The 15150-nt window shown below is 40.6% G+C and overlaps 1 protein-coding gene across 1 annotated transcript in view; it reads right to left on the bottom strand.

Moving 5' to 3' along the window:
* Positions 1-622: 622 nt before the first annotated feature.
* Positions 623-15150, bottom strand: part of LOC148014965 (uncharacterized) — a 32330-nt gene continuing 17802 nt past the window's right edge. Inside the window, exons 4-6 of the mRNA XM_087665075.1 lie at positions 1846-1986; positions 1336-1536; positions 623-1231 (exon numbers count right to left, since the gene is read on the bottom strand). Coding sequence (XP_087521201.1) covers positions 947-1231; positions 1336-1536; positions 1846-1986 — 627 coding nt within the window. The 3' untranslated portion in view covers positions 623-946. The remainder of the gene's footprint in view (positions 1232-1335; positions 1537-1845; positions 1987-15150) is intronic.

Genomic DNA, 15150 nt, shown 5'->3' with positions numbered 1-15150 from the left:
CTACAACTATAAATAACAATAAACATAAATTAATATTAACAAAAAGGTAAATAATTATAGAGCTAACAGCTACAAAAGACTTAACTAATTCATAAAATCATGCAACCAAGGTTTTGAAGCATGCGAGTGGAGCATTAGGGAGAGAGAGAGAGAGAGAGAGGTAACATTATTTATAGCTATTTCTTAACTATAGAGACCCTTGTAGTGTATTAACTCACCCCACATGAGGAGAAGGGGAGGAGAGTGCGTCATGCATGCATCTATTCTTCCTTATCATTTTTTATTTGCAATAATTATTTATGTCTCCATCATTATTTTATAAGTTTGAAAATTAGCGAGGTTTGGATTCGCCATTATATGGTTGCCATGTAGGATTATTGTTGGGCTTTGTAGATTTATCAATTATAAGATAGTATAGAAGTATAGATTCCCACGTAAATAAGAGATATGCTAGAAAGTTATAGGATTCCTGGTACATTTCAATACAACCTAAACTCTCCTATGTGTGGCATTCCCTCTTAATTGTAGGTTCACTTTGTCTTAACATTTACTGGTATAGCAACCATCTCTTTTGGCAATGCCTTCTAATTTTTAAAAGGCACAAAATATGTATAGATAAAGCAAAATTTACATCAGCCCACTGACATGGGGCACGCTGAAGTGCAAGGCCTTTTAATTTTAACAACTTTGGTATTTTGATGTTAAAAGGAAATTGAATGTGTGATAGCTAGTTAATTGATTGCATGAATAATAAAAGGAACTAGTGGGTACAACCTCCTAACCCGATGAATGTGGCAACTACATACCACAGCTAGTTGTTACTATACAACATGCTTTTGGTGGGTGGTTACATTGTATTATATATTACAGTATAATGGCAGAGGACCTTCATAAATCAACCCTGTCTATTATGTATTACAATATAATACGAGAGGACCCTGAGAAATCAACCCTGATCCAAATATCCTTCCAAAACAGCATGGCGGTCGGGTTGTCTTAACTTCCTCATGGCTTTGCATTCAATCTGGCGGACTCTCTCTCTTGTGATATTGAACACTTTACCTATCTCCCCCAACGTCTTGGGTTTGCCATCCTCAATCCCATAGCGGAGCGCCATCACGTCTCTCTCCCTCGGGCTGAGAGTCAGAAGCACTCTCTTCACATCTTGCTTCAGCAGCTGCTTTGTTATCTTCGCCTCAGGGTCCTCCAATGTCACATCTGCAATAAGGTCCTGCATAATCGTATCATCGCACTTATGTATCAGCATGGAACCTGCAAAAATCTGCCGCCATCATCTGGAGCTCTATTCGTCAGTAGTGGCTATGGAATTCTTACCCCAATTCTCGTATCCAAGTCTTTGCCTATCGGCTTGTCTAAAGACCTGCAGGACTTGGCTGCTCTCCTTATCATCTTGAGCTTCTCCAAGCTCATGCCCACCACCTCTGCCACATCCCTTTCTTTAGGAGGACGCCCATATTCTAGAGACAGGATCCTTCTTGCTTTCTTTAGCCGAGATAAGAGGTCAAGCAAGTGAGCCTGTAGCAGGGCTTGCAGTCAGTATGCATTCACAGAGAACCATTAGACGCTGCCAAACTCATCTTCAAGAAGTGTAAGGCTTCCCTTGACAACGGGTACATTATTAGTCCTTGAGTAGAACAAAGTGTGTAAGGCTTTGCTTGACAACAGGTACATTATTAGTCCTTGAGTAGAAACAAAGTTTGCAGACGGGTCAAGGAGGTTGTTCTCCTATTTGAAACTTTCACTGAATGAAGATTTCAGCTTAAATCTGCCAAAAACCTGGCACCTAACTTAATTGGACCATTTACAGAACTATGTATTACATACTGGCAGGCGAATTGTCCGTGATTGCTCAGAGATTGCCCTCGTCACGCCCTGTCTAATCCACCAGTGTGCATAGGTGGAAAACTTATAACCCTTCTCAGGATCAAATTTCTCACAACCCCGAATGAGCCCTTTACTGCCTTCCTGCAACAGGTTCAAGTTGTGGTCAGTAAGGAAAAGGGCTTATCAAGAAGAAGATGCAAAAAAGGTTACTTCACACAGACAGATGCTTGCCACGAGTAGAACTGAATTACCAACCATGTTCATTACTAGAATTGTGAAGCAGACACACTTTATAATGATCGTGACGGATAATCTCATCATAATGACAACAGGATTGTGAAATGTTGAGTAAAATGGATGCTAATCACTATCAACCAATGATACAAGCAAGATGCTACGTTTTAAGTATCAAAACAAAACAGAAGAGAACAAAGAGCCCTAAACTTTGGGAAATGGTTTAAGTCCAACAAAAGAAAACAAGAGGCATTCACATGCTTATGCCCAATAAAGAAAATAAGCATCAAAGGCACTTGCACCAGGTCATCAAACACTAAGCCACTGAAGGGAATGTTCCATCGCCAAACATCTGCCTCGACTATAGATCGGCCCACATGTGGGCACGTGCTACAACTGCTGATTTCTAACATCCCCCATGTCAAGAAATTGAATCTCATGTGAAGCACATCCTTTCTACTCTAGAGTGGCGTGCTTAATGCACAACATCTCCTAAGCAAGGTGACATTATAAAAACATATATCAATAGGTTTGCAGCTATTTCTCTTAAATTTACACCTCTTGATGAAGTTCCTTCCAATATGGAGATGAGAAAGTTCATTCATGGGTTATATCCATCAGCATGATGAGTTGTCAAGATGCAACCTTAGAAGCTAAAGGACACAGCCATGGATGCTTGGAAAGCCCTCCAAAGAAGAACCATAAAGAAAAAGGCTAAGGTGTTTGACCAAAAGAAGGGGTAATATTTCTCTTGCGGAGAAAAGGGACACATGGTTGATCAATGGCCTAACAAGGCAATGAAGGAGGGCCAACTCAAGCGAAATGTACCTAGAGAATCTTTACAGCAAGATAAAACTCCATCCAAGAAAGGAAAGCTTTTTATGGATTGGAAAAAGATTACTTATCAGTTTGTTCTAACTCATTTTAATAAAAGTGCTACATATCATTATATCCATCCTTGGATTGTCAAAGCCCTACATAATTCAAAGGAAAGGTTTGGAACACCAAAAGTGTTAGGTACTACTTTTCAAGAAATAAATTCTCAAAGTTACTCCAATCCTTGGGAAACTATGGATTGAGATAGGAGACTATATAGATCATGTGAGTTTTATCATGGGAGATCTCTGCCATGGTGATGTTGTATTAGGAATATTCTAGTATAGAAGAGTAGATCTAGCCATTGATTGGAATCAAAATTAATTTAGGTTACCTTTCATGAAGAAAACTGTGTTTCCATATTATCCCATGTAAAAATTTCTAAAGCATTGAAAAATCTATTTTGTCGTGCTTGGTTTTTTGACAAATTTTCTAACAAAGAGTCCCAAGTAGAAGAGTCCATCTCGGATATAAATGAGGAGCAAATGAATTTCTAAAAGGACTATGAAGATTGTTTCACAAATACTTTACCTAACAAGCTACCACCAGAGAGGCCACAAGATCATCACATTGATCTCATTTTTGATAGCTTATGAATTAGGCAAATGGCATTTTGGAAAACGAAGTGATAAGACCTAGTTCCTCACCTTTTTGCTCTCCAATCCTCTTAGTACGGAAGAACGATGGAACTTAGCACGTGTGTGGACTGTAAGACCCTCAACAAAATTATTGTTAGAAACAAGTTTCCTATGCCAAGAATTGATGATATCTTGGATAGGTTGGATGGATCCAATATATTCAATCAAATTGACTTTAAGTGTGGCTATCACCAAGTAAGGATTGCCCCTAAAGATATACATTAAATAGCATTTAGGACAATCTTTGGTTTGTACAAGTTTCTTGTGCTACCATTTGGTCTTATCCCCTCAAAGATATACATAAAAGTCGAATAGCATTCAGGACAACCTTTGGTTTGTACAATCGTAGATGAATAACCAATATCAGTATGTCAGTTGAAAGTAGAAGTCAGAGGAGCCATGATGAGGTAGATAAGACACGGCCAAAGACAAAGATAAGACACAAAGATTACAATCACCAAAAAACACAGGTGCTGATAAATTCAGACTTTTTAGAGAAATGTAGTCATACTATAAAAAACAGGTCGTTTTGGGCCATGCAGAGGTTAGGAAAAATCAGAATGCAGGTGTTATAAAGATTAAGTTCACAAATAAAATAATGTAGAAAATCAAAATGCATGCTGCTGTTGTCAGAATGCAGGTGGTTGTTGTCAAAACGCAATGTCAGCAGGCTGATTTTGGTCAAGAACAGCCAAACAGGCCGCTTGGCAATAGCAGATAAAAGGCGGATCAGCAATGGAAAAATGTGAGGGCAGACCTGCAATAACAGAAAACAGCACCAAGTTCCCAAGCACGGACATCTAGTCACATGTCAAAAGTGGGTGTAGCAATGGAAGGTAAATATGTTGTAATGGGCTGCACAACAAAAGAGAGAAGAGAAACACTGCAAAAGAAAAGAAGAACGCTACTAAGAGAACTTTGAAGAGTGCTTGGGAGATTGAATCCATATACCAAGACAATAGACAATACAAAAACCACTGTGAGTCACTGGCTAGGTGGGCACTCGCACCAACTCCATCTCTCAAATGGAACCTACTATAGAAGTATGCAAAATGATGAACAAGGAGGAGGGAGCCATTAATCCTATAAATAGGATAAGATCACAAACTAGTCGGTGGCAAATTCGATGGGCCAAAAATGCTGATTGCCCAAAAATAACTATTTTAGAACTAGGAAGTCAAGTGCCAAAAAACGCATAGACCAAATCATGACTGGCAAAATAATGCCCAACCCATTAGAACATGCACAGACTCACCCATGAATAAACAATATCCGCTAACAATGGCATCTCGACTAGGACGTGTCTTTCTAAAACCGGTCTATGACTCACATAAAGCGGTAGTTCCTTCAATTAACACCTTGTCTTTTCACACACACACACAAACAGAGACCTCACTCCCTCGCTCAACACCAGATTGGCCTCGAGGACTGGCGCCCCTCTCGGTCTTTCTTTATCAATTAAAAGATGAAAAGTTACAAAAATGAAATGTTCCAAAATACATAACCTGTGAACAGTTGGTTTTCATCTTTTCTGAGTAAATCCCAACTGCATAAGGACAGTACAGCATGATCAAAACAACGTCTCTTTTAGGAAAGCATTTTCTATGGGTATAACTCAATAATTCATGTGTAAAATTGCAGTCTGCAGAACTCTGTATTCACTGTTCTTACTATCCAGCATATCTAGAACAACATCCCTTTTAGGAAAGCATTTTCTATGACCATAACTCAATAATTCATGTGCAAAATTGCAGTATACAGAACTCTGTATTCACTGTTCTTATTGTCCAGCATATCCAGAACAACATCCCTTTTACCCTGGCATCATTCCAGTAGTAAAACACTCCCACAAACAGCACTAAATCAGAGTTGAAAAACCCTGTTCCTGTGTGGCATGGTCATCACTTTATTTAGTTCCTACATTGGAAAGCCAGTAGCTACCCCTGAACCTGGATAGTGAGGCTCTTGCCTCAGCAAAAGTGCAAAGAAAACACAGAACTGTACCTTCGATGAAATCAACCCATCATGCAAAGCATTTCCTCTGAGAATAGAGAGAGAGTTGACCAGAGGGAGCAAGCTCTATCTCCGTACATGAGTCAGAGACGAAGAAGTACTCTCCATAGCTGATGTACTTGCAGCAATTTGCCCTCATCTCCTCAAAACTTTACTCTCAGATCTGCCCCTCATGCCTATTACTTTTTTTTTTAATGCTCTCCCTCTCTCTCTCTCTCTCTCTCTCTCTCTCTCTCTCTCTTTTGGGAATTTGTGCCACATGGCATACATATAACAATTTTTCCGTTTAAACCTTCCAGTCTAAAATTCTCCATGATTGGTGCAAAATTTGACCTCGGCACAGACTAGAGAATTAATCCTCGTGCAAAAATGAAGATAATGACACGAACACATTCTAGGGTCCAAAAATAGTAACTCTCTAAAATTTAGGGATAGTGACCCCTGCATTCCTCAAGTTGTTCTGAGCAACTTTTATCATTGCAACCACATCAAAAAGTGTAATGTGGCTCAGTTACGGTGACTTTTATTCCGTAAGCATTCTCACATGTGCATCTTCTGTCTTAGTCAGGCTCATTGTCCTGTGCCATCTTCAGTGGCTAAGCACACAATCCCAAACCACTGGCATCATAGAAACAAGGAACGCCCGTTCCGGCGCATAGGAACGGATTAACGCGTTCCGGGATGTACGAGCCCAGAAAACGCTGGCGAAACGTTCCAACCCGTTCCCTCGCCATTCCATCCCGTTCCCTGGCCGTTCCCTGTTTGGAACGGCCGTTCCAGCCTAGCCATGTAATTTTTTATTTTTATTTTTTTAAGTCCTGTTGACGTTTCGCTCCCACCTCCCGCCTGTCGCCTGCGTCTGTCCCCTGCGCCTGTCGCGTGCGCCTGTCGCCTGCGTCTGTCCCCTGCTTCTGTCGCCTGTACCTGCGTCTATCCCCTGCACCTGTCGCGTGCGCCTAGGCCTTGTCCCCTGTTCCCTGCGCCTGCGCCTGTCCCCTGCGCCTACCCCGCCTGCTCGTGCTCCTCCGCCTACTCCGTGCACCTGCCCCGCCTGCTCCTGCTCCTCCGCCTGCTCCGTGCACCTGCCCCGCCTGCTCCTGCTCCTCCGCCTGCAGGCTGCTCGGCTTTGACTCTCCCACCTGCCTCTGAGTCTCCCGCCTACGTCGCGTGCGGCACACAGTACACTTTGGACCTTGGTTGAAATTTTTACAATTTCATTGAACTTTGACGCATGGATGTTAAAATGTTGGCTGCAAATTTCTGTAATTACTAATTTCATTGAAGTTTACAATTTACTGATTATTTGTCACTTCTATATAGATGGCAACATTGACATCTATGGGATCTTCATCATCCTCAGCAGGTACTTCGTCAACAACTGGACGAAGTCGAAGCACTACTTGGTCATGGTGGGATGAGGTAGATGTAGGGGTGCCATTGAGAGGTGGAGGGGCTCGCCCTTGGAAATGCAAACTTTGCCCTTATGCTCGCACTAGTGGGGCTGATAAAGTGAGAGCCCATCTTCTACATGAGGAGGGGAAAGAGGTGCGTTTTTGCACCAATGTATCAATTGAGAAAAGGCAGGAGTTACTTGACCGCATAGCCACTTCTATGGGGAATTCACATGCCAAGAGAATGCCAAATATAGCAGTGGATCCAACAACATGGATTCCAAGGCCAGCAAGGCATGGTGCTTCATGCAGAAGACCACCAGGATTAGTGGCTACGCAGCCTTCTCGTGGGCCATCAATGGCAACAGGTCGTGGTGTTAAACAGAGTTCATTGCACACTTCATGGGAACCAAAGAAAAAAGAGGAAACAGATGTAGCAGTGGCACGCTTTTTTTTACCATGACCATATTGCATTCAAATCAGCCAGGTCACCTTATTTTTTAAATATGGTGACAAAGATTGCAGAGTATGGACCCACATATAAGTCCCCCTTCATCAGAAACTATCAGGACTACATTGCTTCAAAAGGAGAAAGTGGCCATAGAGATTGCAACAGCAAATATTCACAATCAATGGGCAAGAAATGGAGTGACATTGATAGCAGATGGATGGAGTGACACAAGCCATAGGTCCATACATGGTGTTGTTGCATATTCTCATGGAGATGTATACTTCATTGGTAGTCATGATGCTTCAGAGACTGGAAAGAGTGCAGATGTATTGGCATCTGAGTGGTGCGAGGCAGTGCAGGTTGTTGGGGCAGAAAATGTAGTGCAGTTTGTGGCAGATGGTGAACCTACAAATAGGGCAGCAGGAAACATTTTAATGGCAATGTATCCACATATCACCTTTAGTCCATGCATGGCGCATTGCTTGAATAACTTGTTGAAGGATATTGGAGACTTGCCATGGATGCATCTCTTGTTGCGAAAGGCAACAAGATTATCACTTTTATATGTAATCATCAGTACTTGCATGCTGAGTTTCGCAAGAGAAGTGACAAAGAACTTCTTAAATACTCGGATACACGATTTGCATATAACTTTCTTATGCTTGGTCGATTGCACTATTGCAAAGGTGCAATTCGGGAGCTATTTGCTAGTGATGAGTATGAAAATTGGACTGGGGCTGCCACTGCTACTGCTGTGTTATGTAATGCATATGTTTCTGATAGAGATTTTTGGGATGAGGTTAATCGCACCAACCAAATGGTTGATCCTATTATGCGCATGTTGAGGCTTGCAGATGGCATGGATCCATGCATTGGGAAGATCTATGAAGGTATGGATCGCATGATTGAGAGGTTGGAGAGTTTGGAACCAAATGCAGATAGGTATGAGCAGATCAAAGAGTTATGCATCAGTAGATGGAATGAGTATGACTCTCCTATGCATGCTGCAGCATATGTGCTTGATCCTGAGTTTCAAGGAAAGATGCAAGAAAGAGACCTTGAGGTGGTCAAGGCTTGGAACACATTGCTTGCAAGGCTTTATCCCAGCCGTGAAATACAACGCAAAATTAAAAATCAGCTCTCTGTATATCGGCAAACATTAGGGATGTTTGATACAGAGGATGCACTAGAGGACAGGATAAATATTGGGGCTGCTTTATGGTGGGAGGACTACGGGGCAGAAGCTCCAGAGTTGCAGAGTTTGGCTATTCGTATTCTTAGCCAAACAATTAGCTCTTCTTGTTTAGAGCAACTATGGAGCTCATTCAATCACATTCACTCAAAGAAGAGAAATCGTCTTCGTACAATGAAGACGAATGACCTAGTTTATGTAAGCTCCAATCTTCGCTTGCTAGCTCGTACATCAGTTGCAAAGGCTGATTCTTTTATATGTTGGGAAAAAGATGACGATGATGATGATGGTGATGATGATGGGCAGGATGTTGTTCAACAGGATGAGCATTCAGGCATAGTGGAGCCATCTTCCATGAATCAGAGCACTTAGTAGCTAGCCTTTTGGAACTTTAGAGTATTGACTTGAAAATTGGAGCTCTTGTAACTTGGATCTTTACTATTTAGGCTTTAAAGTTTAGTGCATATTTTGTGTTTTCGCAATGCACACTTGTTGCAAGTTGGACTTATACAACATTGTTGATTAGAATGTTGAATTATGAATGCGACAATCCATTGCTAGTTACAATGTTTTGAATCTTTATTATTGTTGAAACTTGATTATTATGTCTCTAGAGTTTAATTTCATGAATTATGATTGATATGATCTCTCTCTCTAGATTCTAAGACAAGTGTTGACACACACACACACACACACTCTCTCTCTCTCTCTCTCTCTCTCTCTCTCTCTCTCTCTCTCTCTCTCTCTCTCTATATATATATATATATATATATATATATATATATATATATATATATATACCGTTCCCTCCGTTCCCGTTCCCTCACTTTGGACGTTCCCCTCGTTCCAGGGGGGTCCCGTTCCCGTTCCCGTTCCCGTTCCCTGTTCCTGGTAACTATGACTGGCATTCTATTCTTCAGTGCACATTCAATATGGAACCGGTCCTAAGGCTCAAACAAACCATTAGTCCAATTTGTCCCAATGGCTACCTCTTCTGGCCATGCAAAGATCCCGACTTAATCCAACAGAACTCTGGGGATAAAAAGCAACATGAACTAAAGAAAAGAAAAATAAAATATTTATATAAGTAAATAAGAAAAGCAACTGCAAAAATTATCACCACCTTGCGACACTTTCTGGACGTGAGAAGTGTTCCTACACTTGTCATTTTGCTCAATACTTTCATTTTCAACACATATTTGTCCTTTGTAGCCTCCACTTTCCACTTTTGAGCACCCAAGCTTCAGACCTACATAATTGAAGATGTCCCTTTCTTCACTTCTACAAGCTCTAGCCTCTAACGTTAAAATGTCAAATACGCTTTATACAATCCTTTCTAATAATCATCCAAAAAGTACTTTCTTCTCAACTTAATCATATCAAAGCACATGTGAGAAATGACACAAGCTATGGAGGAGAGAGAAAAAGAGACAATGACAATGTGTGAGCTAAAGCAAAAGAGTAGTGTACTTGCTGAACTGAAAAGATAGAGTGAAAGTACAACTGACGTTTAGATCAAGGGTTGACCTAACCAATCTTCCATCAACTAACTAGAGTTAAGTTTATTTACTCTAGAGCCTATTGTCACTACTTAAATATCCTAAGGCACTAGGTGTACACACCCTACATTAACAATTTAATAAGTTTCCACACCACACAAATTACATTGAACACCACCCATAATCGGTTAATTCTAACACCTTCCTGTAGTGTCAATGTAATGGAGTACAAGGATGATCAATCACCAAAGAGTAATAAGTTCAATGACTTTTGAAAAGCCTTAAAATTCTCACGTAGTAACGCTTTGGTGAAAATGTCTGCAATATTTTTCTATGTAGGAACATACACCAAATTTCTCTCTCCTGCATAGCATCTCTCTTTGATATAATGGTAATGCATCTCAATGTGTTTCGTGCGAGCATAAAACACATGATTCTGTGCCACTACAATAGCACTGACTGTCAAAAAGAATGGACATAGGACCCTCCAATGATATATGTAAATCAGGCAACAATCTACACAACCATACACATTCCATGTTGTTGTGAAGGTTGCCTTATACTCAACCTCATAAGACAAGTTAGCCATTGTAGGCTATTTCTTACTTAGCTATGAAATGCATAAACGGCCCAAAAAGAAACAATGTCTACTAGTAGACTAGTGTCTAAATCACTAGCCCGATCTAAATCAATGTAAGCATGTAGATGTAAGTCTTCCCCCCTCCCCCACTAGGAAATAATAATACATATGACGGAGTACCTTGCAAATATCTGAAGATCCAATTAGCAACTTGTCAATGTATGGTCGGTGGACTATGCATATACCTACTCACCTAAGATATTGCATATTGAATGTCAAGGCATGTGTTGCAAAGATAAATAAGACAGCTGGCTGTAAATTGCAACATTAGACATCTCTTCACCATCATGCATAGATAGCTTTAGACCTGGCTCCATAAGAGTGCTTATAAGTTTCCAATCTTGCATATTAAACCTATGTAAAATCTTGTCCATGTATTGTGACTTTGACATGATGATGCCATGCTGATTTTGGATGCATTGAATCCCCAAATAGTAGTGTATAAAGCCCATATCTGACATATAGCAAATGCAGCCTTGAAATTTGCAATGTATCCACTTTAGGTCCGGTAAGCAATAGATCACCCATATAAAGAATGATAACTAGCAAGTCCCCCTCCTTGATTCTTAATGTAGAGAGTGGGAGTAGTTGGAGTATTTTTGAATTCTCTACTAGCAAAATAAGCATCAATTTTAATGCATGAGGAGCTTGTTTGAGACCATAAAGAGACTTATGCAACTTGCAAACCATGTGCTCTTTTCCCTTCACGACAAACCCTGGAGATTGCAAAACATAAACATCCTCATGAAGATCTCCATTCATAATGTTGTCTTATGTCCAATTGATGTACTTTCCAGCCATAATTTACAGCCATAGCAATGATCATAGTATTCTGAAGCGAGGGAAACAGAAACAGGAAAAATCGGAGTTTCAAAGTTTTGGCTAAATTTTGGAAACGGGAAATACAGTATTACATGGGTATGTAAATATATCAATGCCTACAACAACATATACCCAAATTTCATACAAAACTTTGAGTAGTCATGTCGTATGATTGAAATCATGATTCATTACACATGTCACGACTTACAAGTGAAGATTTAGAATCGAGACTCGATGGTTGAAACTTAAAACAGCTTAAGACAATTAAGACTCGATTTTCAAAACTTAAGGCAACAAAATGAATTATAATTTATGACTCATAAATCATCTATGATCTGAAAAGCAGTGAAATTTGACATCAAGAATAGTGGAGACAGACATCAAGAACAGTGGAATAAGAATCAAGATACATAATAAGTGAAATCAAGATACAATGATATATGTAACTATGTCATGTGAATAATCTGTCAAAACTCGAGAGTCCAGTGAGCACTAAAAGTAACATGTACTAGTCTCTAGACTCTAGTAACTACTTAGTGATAAGTATTAACATCAATGAATAATTGGCAACTAAAGTCTGCAATGCTAAACTGACTCCTATATATCATGAGTCATGACTTATCCGAACTCTGAGGATCAATGAACCATCTCCTCGTCCGACTCCAAGGACCCTCGTCAAGAAGTTGATGAAGCACCCTCAACCTCAGCCTAAGCCTCGGACTCTAGCTCTGGCTCTGCCTGTGATGCACGACCACGTGTAGCCCTCGCTCTAGTGGCACTAGCCCTTCTCTATGCACGAGTCTCATGCACCAGTGTCGATAGCTTCTTATAGAGCATGGAGTATATATCCCACTCATGTGGTATCTCCAAGGTGTCACGCACCTTCTCTATATCAATCTTGTCAACGTTTATCTCTAAATATGAACAAGACAAAGATATAAGAAAAGATTCAACATGTTCAACGTTCATACATATCGCAATTTACAATCCAACTTCCAAGTAATGTCAAGTATCAAGGTTAAAAAGTTAATTATACGTAATACTAACCATTATCACTTTACATGTGAAGGCTCAAGGGACAGAGTAATCCTCTCAACAAGCTGGAGATTGCAATGGCAAAACATTGAACGCTCTCATTGGGCGATTATGAGCTTGCTTCTCTTTTCCATGTGCTCCATTTCCTCTCACCAGGACCTGAACTAGAATCTTGTGAGAGGACATGAATAGCAATGACTTTCTATTCAAATTTAAGAGATTGAGGTTAAGTAATTGGTAATTGCTAATGGACAAGCCGAAAATCAACATTTAAGTGGGTAATAGATTATAGAACATGTTACCTAGATTGCATAATGCATTAAATTATCAAGATTCAAAATATAAAAGTTCATCACATACCAAAGTAGGAGCACAATTCCTGTATTTCTCCCACCAAGAAATAGACCGAAGCTCTGTCTCTCAAAGCCTAACTATGGGTCGGTCAAAATGAAGAGAATAATTGTGAAATGCTAGCAAATCATCCTCTACTCTCCTCATCATACCTATATCATCCCCTATGAGGTGTCTCATATACTCCATGAAGCCCTCCTCTAACTCCACACTAGTGGTAACGCTCCTCGCTACACCAAAGGGGATGCAAGATATGTGCAACACTATGGATTGGTTTATGAAACCAATCCTATCGTGCATTCCACACTACACAAATCTCATCAATCCTTGAGAGCGAAGAATGATGGATCGATCCTAGATAAAATAAGTTAGAAACTTAGAAGTTAGAATAATGATCAATCATCAAGGAGTCATTAACACTGAATAATTACATGTGTAAAAGTTAAACAAGAACTTACTTGTCTTGTAGCAAAAGACTGTTATGAAGCAAGGTCTCGCCAATTTTATCCATATACTCATATAGAAGGCCCAAAGTACTTCCCTCCCTATAAGTGATGCGCAATACAGCATAAATAGACGTGAGACTTTTCACCAATGTCTCTGCCTCAACCCATCAACTCTCATTTAAAATATTGCACCTAAAAAGCAAGAGCCTTTGGAGAGTCTCTCTCACTCCATGTGAGTCATTCCTGGCATGCAATGGTTCTATCAAATTTGGACAAATCCATACCAACCTCTAATACAATAACATATAAGCAAATTGAGTATGGCAAAGGCCTTGAATAGCTCAAATGTGCTATTGGCTTGAAACATTCTTGTGACATTTCTTCTTTACAAATCTTTTTTTTTTTTTTTTTTGCAAGTAAAGTATGGCTAATTATATTACTCAGAAGACTGAATGCAACGAAGTGCATATGCTTAACAGACTAGCTGGAGCTGATACAAATCACAAATCCATCATGTATACATGTCTCTCAATGCGATGTAGGGGGAGAAGGGGACAAAAAGCCATGAAGAAGGGATATATCGCCAGAGAGTGGATGATGGAGATTTAAAGCTCTGTCAAAGTCGCAAAATACTGAAAGGCATTCCCTACCAAAAACCACCTGACAGTGTGTCTTCCAAATGTGCCATCCTGTAAGACTGCCTATGATCTCCTATACCTCTGAACCCTCTGATGTGGGCTCCAATACTAGGCAGATGGGTAAAGCCTCCAAGCCGACCACTGCACAAGACCCAGTCTCGATGAGAAAAATCGTGTCCTGCATCCTGGCCTTATACAAGAGGTAACAGCCCTGGCTTACTACGTGCCAAAAAAAGTCCCTCCCACGAGATACATCTGGGTGCCACACAGCGGAGAATAGAGCAGGCTCCTCTTCACATGAGCTGTGCCGTCTCGCAAGACCACAGGCAGTGCTTTGCAATTTCCAAATGCTGCTATGGACTGCGCTTACAACCTCCATCATACTGCATCTAGGCCAACCAACTCCCAACAGCCAGACCCCCATGTGCCAAAAGCCAAAGGAAATACAACACCCTCCTCAACCTCCAACTGTCCCAACAGGCGACGCTAGAAGGTTCGAAGAAAGGCATTCGTAATGCTATGCTCCACCCAATATCTGCTAAGAAGGCACCTAATCCATGTCTTCCTACATCAGTACATGTCTACCAATCCTGGCTGTATACTCCAAGAACCTCAAAGGCTTCTTGGCGACCGCGGTGGCTGGCCTTAGCCACTCTCCAGGATCCCACTCCAATTCATCAAGTGGCATGCTCTCCCATATCCAAAGGCGCTACTCCCAAAACTCCTCCTAGAGCATATAAGGATCCAGACACCAAGTTTTTCCCTAGAGTCCAACTACACGGATCCTCCTTCAGGAAAGGACAACAATCTCCTCATCTTGATGTCCTCTAACAAGAGCTAGACGCCCCCCATCGTTGTCACAACTCTATAGAAACACAATTTGTATCCTTTTTCATTAATTTGTCTATATAATGATTTATTAAATATTAAATTTATTTTATTTGCACTAATTAGATATAAAGAAAAGTGCATTGGAGCTGGCCACTGATGAGTGGTCACAGGTTATGGTGGACCCACACGGTGGGTTAGAGAAAACATAGTTCACACTTCCACCTATATGGCCCGATTGGGCGCCTGTG

This window comes from Lygodium microphyllum, chromosome 24 (assembly GCF_053477565.2).
Source record: "Lygodium microphyllum isolate KBCC chromosome 24, Lygodium_microphyllum_v1.1.10, whole genome shotgun sequence".
In the NCBI taxonomy this organism is placed as follows: domain Eukaryota; kingdom Viridiplantae; phylum Streptophyta; class Polypodiopsida; order Schizaeales; family Lygodiaceae; genus Lygodium; species Lygodium microphyllum.
Note: the sequence above shows the minus strand (reverse complement) of the source record. Positions and strands in the feature narration are given on the sequence as shown.